Source organism: Mus pahari, chromosome 1 (assembly GCF_900095145.1).
Source record: "Mus pahari chromosome 1, PAHARI_EIJ_v1.1, whole genome shotgun sequence".
NCBI lineage: Eukaryota > Metazoa > Chordata > Mammalia > Rodentia > Muridae > Mus > Mus pahari.
In genome coordinates, this window is record NC_034590.1 from 109671526 (window position 1) to 109682725 (window position 11200).

General features: G+C 45.2%; 1 protein-coding gene across 1 annotated transcript; it reads left to right on the forward strand.

The window, feature by feature from the left end:
* The first annotated feature begins 7550 nt into the window (after positions 1-7550).
* Positions 7551-8587, forward strand: LOC110327255 (olfactory receptor 13A1-like). Its single transcript, XM_021206068.1, has one exon. The coding sequence runs from the start codon at positions 7643-7645 to the stop codon at positions 8570-8572; it is 930 nt and encodes a 309-aa protein (XP_021061727.1). The 5' UTR covers positions 7551-7642; the 3' UTR covers positions 8573-8587.
* Positions 8588-11200: the final 2613 nt, after the last annotated feature.

Here is an 11200-nt window from a genome sequence, read left to right on the forward strand (position 1 = left end):
GAGAGGGAGAGAGAGAGAGAGAGAGAGAGAGAGAGAGAGAGAGAGAGAGAGAGAGAGAGAGACTAGGCTTTGTGTAGATTTTTTTTTTTTTTGGTTTTTCTAGACAGGGTTTCTCTGTATAGCTCTGGCTGTCCTAGAACTCATTTTGTAGACCAGGCTGCCCTCAAACTCAGAAATCCACCTGCCTCTGCCTCCTGAGTGCTGGGATTAAAGGCGTGCGCCACCATGCCTGGCTCATGTAGACTTTTTGAAATTTCTAAGCCAGCTTCTGTGACAAGGCCATAACTTCTTACCCTCCTCAAATAGTGCCACTCTCTGGTGACTAAGCATTCAAATATATGAGCCTTCCAGGGCCATTCTTATTCAAACCACCATGCCAGGCATGATTGATATGCGGCCTACCTAAAGCCCTCCTATGGAGTAGTATTCATGATATTAGAAGATAGACTGCACACCACCAAAGGAGAAAGGAAAATACCAGCCCAGCTACAAACACTTTGGTCTACAAGAGAGATCTGCCTGCAAAAGCAATAGTGACACAAGGCTTGTGGTAGTCACCAGCCAATACCAGCTTTAAGGCCTACTGCATGAGATGAAACCATTATTCAGTGCTGCTTGGGTGGCTAAGAACCTGACAGTAGACAGGCAAGACCAAGAAGAAAATAACATGCACTGTTTTACTAAAGGAACTCAGCTATAAATGACTCCTAACAATGATGAACTGTACTCAGATCAGTGCCTTGCTCGGCCATCATCAGAGAAGCTTCCTCCTTTAGCAGATGGGACCCACAGCCAGACAATATACAGAGAAAGAGAGACCTTGGAACACACAGCTCTTAAAAGAATGTCTCCATCAGTCCCTCTCCTGAGAGTTCAGGGAACTCTGTGGGACAGGAGGGGGCAAGAGTGTAAGAGCCAGAGGGGATAGAGGCCATCAAAGCATCAAGGCCTTCTAGATACAACAGGGCTGAACACATACACACTCACAGAGACTGAGGCAGCATACACAGGACCTGCATGGGTCGGCACCTGATGGAGTCTTAGAGCAGAAAGGAGAAGTGGACTCAAGCCCCCATCCCTAACACAGACGCTGTGTCCAATTGATGGCCACTTTCAAATGAAAAATTAGTTTTCTTCAAGGGAATCTCACCAGGGACACAAACCACAATGATGGGTCCCATGGCCAACAGGAAGTGAACTGGTGTTCAATAATGAAAGTTCACCATAAAAGGCCCTTTGGAAACAAGGGATGGAGATCGACCTCAGGAGTAGGTTCTCAGGGCTGCTAGCCCAGGCTATGCCATTATTCTATTGAGCTTGTTTGCTAGATGGCATTGGGAACAGAGACAGCACAGCATAGTCACCCACACCCCTTTCCCTGAACCCCCTCTGGGCACTGAGGGATAGAGTAATGGAGGTGGTGCATAGTGTGTTTTGAAGTCCAGTAAATGAACCTCTAGGACTATTTTCTGTATTAAAATATTCTTCTCTGGAAATAAGTAAAATTCAGGAACCTGAAATGTCTTTCCATGCTATATTTGAAAGCTGAATCAGAGCAGCCTGACCATATTGTGTGCCCTTTGTGTGGCACTCCCCATTGGAAGGTCCTGCCCCCTGTCAACATTAGCTTAGCCTTAGCTTCTGATTCATAAATCACACTCAGGGACTTAACCTTCACTGTACCCCAACTGGCAGTCTTGAGTGGGAAGTGACAAGAGCCTAGTACACACATAGTGTCTAGATGGCCTCAACCTTAATGACCACAGCTCGCTCTCCTATTAACAGGAGGCTGCTTCCTCAGCATTTGAGGCTTGTGGTATGTACAGGAATGTGGAGGAAAGGTTAGTTACAGGAGCTGTATCACCAAAGGTCACCACAAGTTGGGTGACAGCTCACAACATTTGGGAACCTGGAGCACACTCCAGGCAGCTCAGGAGGTTGGAGAGTGTTCTTTCCAATGAGTCTGTAGGTCTAAACATATTCCAGGCACCTCAGTCGGTTTCTTCTTCCAGGCAGCTGGTCTGGTCTCAGAGTCTTCTTTGGCTTGTGTGATGGTGACTCTCAGCAGCCTTTATTGTTTATTAATGGATGGAAGGGGCCTTGTGAATCTGATCAGTTTTAGGAATTTAGCTATTTTGATTTTTTCCTTTAATTTATTTATTCACATTCAGTCCCAGTCGATACTCCCCATCTGCAGCCCCAGATGGAAACTGTAACAATGACATCAGCCCACTATGGTTCTATGTAAGAATGACTTGTGTTCACATAGGGAGTGGTGACTTCAGTTAGTGGGCTGCAATGTTCCTGGACTGACAGGAGGCATGTCCTGCATTGTGAAGGGAATTGTTTACAGATAAGACAGATGGGAAAAGCCACAGTGAACAGGATTCCTGGGTAAGGCTGACCCAGTGGGGAGCATTGCTGGGTTCCATGGAGTCAAGGTGAGCCAATAGGAAACATTGTTGAGGTCTGGTTTTCTACCAAGTGGTGCAAATGCCACTGCTGTTCCGTTCTCCAGTGGAGAGGGTTCTCCCCATCTGATTTAGTTACTTCTCTGTCATTGTGATAAGATACCATGACAAAGGAAGTTCATAGCGGGGTCTCTTTGGATTGACAGTTCCAGGAGGATAATGGTCCNTGTATCCTTGATGCATAGCAGCAAGGCAGGCATGGTGGCTGGAGCAGAATGTTGAGAGATTACATCATCAACCATGACCACGAAGCAAAGAGAGGAAACTGGAGGCATGGCAAGGCTCTAAACACCAGAGCTTACCTTCAGTGATTTTCTCCCACCAGCAAGGCCATACACCCTATACCTCCCCAAACAGTGGAATCACCTGGCAGCCAACTTCAAATACCTGAGCTTATGAGAGTCATTTGTTGTTCAAATAAGCACAGCATCTGCTCCTGCCTGATCGCCATGCCAGGAAAGACCTGCTTCCTCTAGGTTCCAAGGCTGCAATTCAGGCTCCTAGCCTTTAAGTGGCTCCCTTGAAGTGACATTTGAGTTTTTGTTTCCCAGAAAGCTCTACCAGAAACTTTTGGCCTCAGTGATGCAGATGAAGGAGGGAGGGTTAGTTTTATTTTGATATAAGCTGGATGCACTTGCTGGACACTCAGGTCAGTGAGGAAAAGATAATAAGGCTAGCACAGTTCACAGGTGGGAAACTGTAACAGGAATGAAGTACTTAGAGAAAATGATTGTGTGAGCCAAACACACATTGCATGGAAGGTAGTGATTTTGTAACACATTTACTCTTGTGATGTCTTTGTTAATGTTTTCCTTAGCTTCTAGNAAATACAAACTTATGGATAAATCAGGTACCATGGGGCACAACAATAATCCCAGGACTTGAACCTCACAGTTAGACTGTGTCTCAATAAAAGGTAGTCAAACATAAAAACAAGCCCACAACTACAATCACAGAGAGCACCTGGGGCTGAGTGGAGGCTAGACCCAGAGGGAGAAGGAAGGCTTCCCTGGATAGGGATCCTGTGGGAGGAAGCCCAGGATTAGGTCCATGTGGAACAGCCAACCAACCCAATGAAAGGGATGCAGGTTGGCAACTTATTGGAGTGATACACAGTAAGCCTAGCCCATGTAACCTTGGATCTTTCTAGGTGTGTGAAACTATTGATATATTTGTCTTCCAAGATCACAACTAAATGTGGTCCCAGGAGTTCTTTATGTCCAAACTGCTGGAAGAGACAGCACCACTACAAAGGGAACAAATTGGCCCCCAGTGACTAAACCTGGCATTGTACAGCCCCATGTGCACCAGCCCCTAGGCAGCTCCAGGACATCAACAAGTGGAGCTCCTGTAACCATGAGCAATGGGATGAGCCAAAGTCTGATCATCCATTCTACTGAACAAGGAGAGCCCAAGGTCATCTTCAAATCGTTCTGATTTAATTCTCATGAAAAGGCAGCCACTGAGATATTCTAAGTACTGTTCTCCTTAGAGGTAGCCCAGACAGGCCTGCCTAACTCTATGAGGGATGTGTATACTCGCATCACCCAGAGTGGTGATGAGCATGGGCTCCTACTTTGCTAAATGCAATGTCAGGTCTTTTAATGCACTGGGTGTGTTATGGATAACATGTTGCTGTGTGTTCTGCAGGAGCCCATCAGATGTCATCAGAGTTGCTTTCATAGAGCCTCCATGACCAGCTCCCCCTAGCTTTCCTCTTCTGAGCCCTCTTGCGATTTGGGGTTGGGTAGGAGATAGTCCCACAGCTGCTTCCTGAATAAAAATGAAAAAATGTGGCTTACTGTGCCTTCTGATCTTGAAGAGTCAAAGCCTCCTGTACTCTGTGCTGTCATACCTGAGCTGAAGTGGTGGTGGGGGGCTGCTTCAAGGAGCAGTACAGGCCAGTTGCAGGGCTGTCCACCTCATTCAAGTTCTTGACCCTACAGCCCCTCCCAGCTTGTTAGCTTTTAGCTGTTAATGGCCTTCACTGCATGTCGTCATTATAGCAGACAAACCACCACATGATATTTTCACAGACAGAAGACAGAGTCCTCACAGGCCCATGGGAAGTTGTTAGGTCCATGGCTACACTGCCACATCTCATTGCTGGGCTGTCTGGGTACCGTGCTCTCTGGATGACTGCTGCTCCAGGTTAGTAAGGGGCAGATAGATGACCATCAGTTTTCCATGAGCTAATTAGCCCCAGTTTTGAGGTTTATATGCTATAAACATGGTGACTTATTTTGGACTATTCATTATCCTTAAATCAGGTTTATAGCCTTTGATTACTTATTAGTTTTATAACTCAGTTTCATCTCTTTATCAATAATTGAGTAGAAAGATCAAATGTAATTGAAGCTCTTATTTCACCTTAATTGCTCAAATCTTGTGTTGTGCTAAAAGTGTTGTGTTTGTTGTTCTGTTAAGTGGGGGGACATTTTAGGAGAGATTGAAAATGTGTATATTGACAGAGTTCAAGGACTTTGGAGGATCTGGAACTTAAGGTGGCCAGTTGTCATTTGGTTTGTGGAGTTTGGATTATTTTAGCTCCTTTGTTTTTTTGCAATGACTGATTCTGAATGGGTTACTTTCTGCACTGTTCTGTGACTGCAAGAGATGGTTCACCTCTGCTCTGAATCTTCTGGCTTTGTAGAGAAGCCAATCTGCTGCCAAGGGCTCATGCCACAGAACATGGCGGAGCTCAAGTTCTGTACACTGGTGCTGACGTTGACCTCCACAGTCTTCACACAATCTCATGGGAAGATTTGAAAACTGCAGTGAGAAATTACATCCATTCAAGGTCAAGCTCAACTGTGATCTACCACAATGACTATGCACTCCCCAGGCAATACATGAGAGTGGCTTACACGTTCTGTCCCCAAACAGTGATGAGCTAATTGATCAGAGTTGGTTTATTGATAGGACCATGTCACACGGAGGTAATGTAATGATATAGTGATGTAATGATGTAATGATAAAATGAGATGAGGGAAACTCATAGACTATGCTGATGGACAGTTTGTTAACAAGAAATACATCCTCCTACAGGGATGAAGGGTACATGACTCTTAGCCAAGCTGTCTTGTGGGCCTCCCCAGGGTAGAAACCTCCACAGGGGGTCAGTGTTCTAGAGCTGTGCACATGACCTCAGGCATCTGCTTTCTCTATGCCTTAGGGTCCTGGTGTCTCAGCTTGGGGACTATGGCCTAGAGGGACTCCTGTTTACCTCACTGTGGGTAATTGCTCTCTGTGGGCCACTCCCTAGCAATCTCAGTGTCCACCCCATGGGGCAGACCCTACATTAAGGTCAAGAGCAAACAAGAGAGACACAGGGTTCTAACTTTATGCCCATCGTGTATGTTCTCTATGACATGCAGACATCTTGGGTTTAGATGGGCAGCCACAGACAGCTTCTCCTTTCATGTGAGTTGCTCCTTCCTCTATTCCCTTCTTCCTTTTGGGCACCCATATTCTCTCTCTCTCTTTCTCTTTCTTTCTCTCTTTCTTTCTTTCTCTCTCTCTTTCTTTCTTTCTTTCTTTCTTTCTTTCTTTCTTTCTTTCTTTCTTTCTTTCTTTCTTCTTTCTGTGTTTTCTGTGAGGGAGGGATAATTCTCAGAAGAGATTTGGTTTTGCCCTGATCTATTTTAGTATATAAAAATGAAAAAAAATCTGTTACCAGAATTACTTTGACTCATAGTTACAGTTTGAAATTTTAAATGCATGGCTCTATAGGTCTTTTTTATGACCTATCTGGACTGTTGATCAGTGTGAATAGAAATCTTGCCCTGTGGCTTGGCTCTGAGGCAGATTTGGGTCTGTAGAGAGGCATGGTGGTTTCCTGTCGATCTGGTACAGAGTTCAGCCACCTGTGACCTGAATAGTTAGAAGCAGACAGTTAGTGAGGTTGAGCTGTAGATAGAGGGGATTTGGGGGTTCAGTTGAGAGGCACTTCTTTCTGTATGAGGCCCCTGGGTATATGCAGGGAAGGCTGACAGATAAATATTTCCTTTTGTGGGCCCAAGTATGGGTTCTGAAGGTTCTATGGGTAGTTTAGCTCTTCAGTGGGAGGGGATGGACTTATAAAAAGCTCAAACATGCTCTTAAGTTCACCCAGTAGGAGAAAGGCCTTGATCTGTGCACTCACAGGGGGAGAGTGTCTTCTTTGTTCAGCATATACCCTTTGTGAGTTCTTTGTTTTCATGTAGCCAACATCCCATTCATGGAGTGTCCAGGATGGGTCTGGGCATGTTCACTTGCATCAGACACTAGAAAGGGGCAGAGCTCTTTCTCTGCATGCTAATCAGTCCACATCCTTGTCTACCTGAGCAGCTCATATGCTCAGAGAGTCCTGGATGATTAGAGATATATGTGTATGAGGAGAGGGGAAGACAGACATGAAGCTGGGTAGGAGCGATAGCCTAGAAATTTGGGGCTGGCTTGAAGCCATGTCCATGCCTTTCATGTTGTTTCTAGTCCTGGCACAGCCTGATACCTTCTCTGGCAGGCACAAGCCTTCCCAGGGAAGTGAGTGATACCTGTTGTCCTCACTGGGTTTGTCATCCTCAAGGGAGTGATTTAGAGTGATCACATAGAGATAGACAGTTTTGGTATTTACAAAAGGGTTATATTCATTCCCCAAGAGCCAGGGCCATCTGAACCACCTGCATGCCATTCTGTCGCAACTCCGTGTTCTAAATCTATCCAGACCCCAAAACATGCATCCTGGAACTGTTTTTCTGCCTGCCTTTGAGAACCCTGGCCCACCCCTTGATAAGGTTGGTCCTCTCTAGGGCCAAAAAGTCTATGCTATGGAACAGACTGCCCTTTGGTATGCCTTAGCTGCCTGGCATATATGCTAAGAGGAGCTCCAGTTCTCAGGGTAACATAGGAATGATCTATGTTAAATCAAACAGAGGCTGTAGAAGGATACTGCCCATCACAGACAGGGGTTCCTTCTGTTCTGGGTCTACTGTGTATAGAGTGGAGAGTTCATGCTCACACTGTCACACTGTGCTGATAGATGATGTTATCATTTCTACAGCAACAGAGCCAAGGGAAGCCCTCCTACTCACAGCTGACTGAACCCGGTGTGAAATGATGGCTGTCCCACACCCTGTGTCTCTTTGACCATCCCCAGCTGTGTCACAGTAACTCCCAGGACTCTGTCTCAAATGGAAATAAACAACTACACAACTGTGGTGGAGTTTGTCCTGCAGGGACTCTCTGGGGACCCTGGGCTCCAGGCTCTCTTCTTGTCCTTTTTCTTGCTTCTTTACATTCTGGCTCTTGCAGGAAACACCCTCATCATCATAGCCTTTAGCCTCAACCCAAGCCTTCACACCCCCATGTATTTCTTCCTTGCAAACCTGGCCCTGTTGGACATCGTCTGTACATCCACTGTTCTTCCTAAGTTGCTGGAGGGTTTGGTGGGTAAGAGCAGTCACATCTCTTATAAAGGATGCATGACCCAACTCTTCTTCCTGACCTGGTTTCTAGGGGCTGAGCTGCTGCTGCTCACTGCCATGGCCTATGACCGCTATGTGGCCATCTGCCGCCCACTACACTACAGCATGCTGATGAGTTGGCCCATCTGTGTCCTGCTTGCAGGCAGTGTGTGGGTCATCAGTGCAGCCAGCACATCTGTGCACACTGGCCTGATGGCCCAACTCAATTTCTGTGGCCCCAACCAAATTCGTCACTTCTTATGTGAAGTCCCAACATTGCTGCTTCTGTCTTGCAGCCCTACCACCCTCAACAACATCATGATTGTCATCGCAGATGTTTATTTTGGTGTGGTCAACTTTCTGTTGACTATGATATCCTACAGCTTCATCATTGCAAGCATCCTGCGTATCCGCTCAGCTGAGGGCAAGAAGCGAGCCTTCTCCACCTGCTCAGCCCACCTTGTGGTGGTTGTCCTATACTACTCCACTGTCATCTATACCTATTTGCAGCCTGGCTCTGGATCCTCCTTGGAGAATGGCAAAGTGGTTGCCTTATTGTATACAGCAGTCAGCCCTACCTTGAACCCCGTCATTTATTCTCTGAGGAACAAGGATGTCAAAGTCGCCCTCAAAAAATTATTTCCCTGTTTCCATTGAGGAGGCAGAAGGCACCAAATGTGACTTGATCCAGATGTTGAACCATTTGGGATGTGCGACTGAGTATTTGATATCCTGTCAGAGAACAGCAAGGTAATTTATATGGCAGATGTACATGTTCTGTGCTCCCCTTGGAGGAACCACTGGCCATTTTCTTTTAAAAGTGTGGACATCCAGGTTTAAGGCAGGCTGTGTGTTTATATCCTGGGCAGTTATCTCTTATGTAGAGCTTTTGGTATCATGCATTAGAGAAAATCACCCAGACCCTGATATTGGACTAAGTCCTCTTAGTTTGGATTTGAGAACTGTGTCTGGTGGCACCATGGTCCTTACACCTCTGAGAGGAGAGAAAACAAGCAATATGCTTCTCATATCAGTAATGCCCAGGAAGGTGTGGGTTGACTCATCTGTTCCTCTTCAGTAGGGATGTTTTGCCATCATAGTAAAGGATGCCAGCCTTTTCTTGGTTTGGACAGGAGCTTCTGCAGACTGAGTAGGAGTTCAGTCACCCTCTGGCCTCTGAATGCTGTTGTCCATTGCATCCTCCTAGACTCTTTCCCCTCCTCCAAACAGTTTCCTCCACACTATAATAAACTGTGTTGTTTGATGCTGTTGTTAGCCACCTCCAAAGGTACAGCTGCCTGTGATTCTTCACCTCTGAATCCATTGCTGTGGCTGCTTTTTAAAGACCTTGATTTCTTTGCCGATCATTTGTTCCTAGACACTTGTCAGAGTCTTTTGTTTTGACCAACTCCCTGCCATGTCATGATTATTTTCTCTCCTCAAGGGCATACTCATGATCCTGCATAGCCTCCATGAATGACCCAATTCTCTCCACTCAGTCTACAAGAGCACACATGTACAACCACACCTGTTAATGTCAGTGGTGTTCATCTTCATCAGAGATCAGGCCACAGAAAGTAGGGTTTTTTTTTTCTACCAAGCAGGGTGTTAGAAGTCCACGTAGGTTATCAGGCTTGGTAACAAGCACCTCTCCCTGCTGAGCCATCTCATTGGTCCAACATATTTGGTATTGAGATGTGTTTTCTACACTCTATCCAGGGTTTTAATGTCCACAGTTCCTTACTGAGAGAGTTCAAGCATAGTGAACTGGTCAGGATTTAGCCGGACAGCTGTGATCTTGCCTCTACTGCTCTGCTGTTGAGTTCTTACTCTATATCCACTTCCTAATTTGTTTATCCAGGTGCCCTTCTATTTCACTCATTTCAAAACAACCTGAAAACATCAATTCACTCTCTCTTAAATAGTTTCATATGCATATTAGAGGCAGTCATTTGTTCATAGTATTTTTTGGCTTGGACTCTTAAGGTAAAATTTTCAGACAGTGAAATGGGCAAGTCAGGGTAACATTTACTGAGTTTTGGCAAATACACACAGCTATGCAATGCAAGTCTCCACAGAGTGGAGATGGTAACCTTTAATGTAGGATGTTTTAGCCAGGGCTGCTCTACCTGTTGGGCCTGAAGTCATCAGTGACCTTTCTGGTCGTCATTTCTGCTTGATATTTCAGCTGCAGGTCTGTTTTGTGTGTTATAGAACTTTGTACACACTCTTTGACATGTGTGCTTTTTCACAGCAGAGTGTTTTTCTTATTTTTAATTTTTATATGTATGAATATTTTGACTGTATGTATGTATGTATGTATGTATGTATGTATGTATGTATGTATGTATACTACAAGCATGCCTGGTGCCCTTGGAGGTCAGGAGAGGGTTTTGGACCCCTGGCTGAAGTTACAGATGGCTCTAATCCAACATGTGGGTGTGGTACTAGGACCCAGTTCATCTGAATGACAACAAGTGTTCCTAGGTGCTGAGCCATCTTTCCAGCTCAGAACAGTATTTTAAGGATTCATTCTTGTTCTCATGCATGTGTAACAAGTACTGTGCTCTTTTCTATTTTGGTGAGCAGTATATTCTAAGGCTATATCACACTGTATTATCCAGCTTCTATAGATAATCATCAAAATCCTATTCCATGTGTCTTAGTCAGGGTTTCTATTCCTGCACAAACATTATGACCAAGAAGCAGTTGGGGAGGAAAGGGACTGTTCAGCTTACATTTCCATATTGCTGTTCATCACTGAAAGAAGTCAGGACTGGAACTCAAGCAGGTCAGGGAGCAGGAGCTGATGCAGAAGCCATGGAAGGATCTTCTTTACTGACTTGCTTCCCCTGGCTTGCTCAGCTTGCTCTCTTATAGAACCCAAGACTACCAGCCCAGGGATGGTCCCACCCACAAGGGGCCTTTCCCCATTGATCACTAATTGAAGAAATACCTTACAGCTGGATATGATGTAGGCATTTCTTCAACTAAAGCTCCTTTTTCTGTGATAACTCCAGCTGTGTCAAGTTGACACAAAACTAGCCTGTACAATTTACCCCTTGTCAACTTGACACACAAACACATTACTAGTAAGCCACAACCCTTACTTCTTATTCATCCCCAAGATCTTAAATAACTTTAAAAGTCCCACAGTCTTTGCAAGTTCTTAAAATCCAAAGTCTTTACAATTAAAAGTCTCTTAACTGTGGGTTCCACTAAAATACTTCCTACAAGATGGAAAAGCATCAGGGCACACTCACAACCAAAAGCAAAATTAATCTC

Excerpts from the sequence above, each read along its gene's own strand:
- LOC110327255 (XM_021206068.1), top strand. The coding sequence starts at position 7,643 with ATGGAAATAAACAACTACACAACTGTGGTGGAGTTTGTCCTGCAGGGA.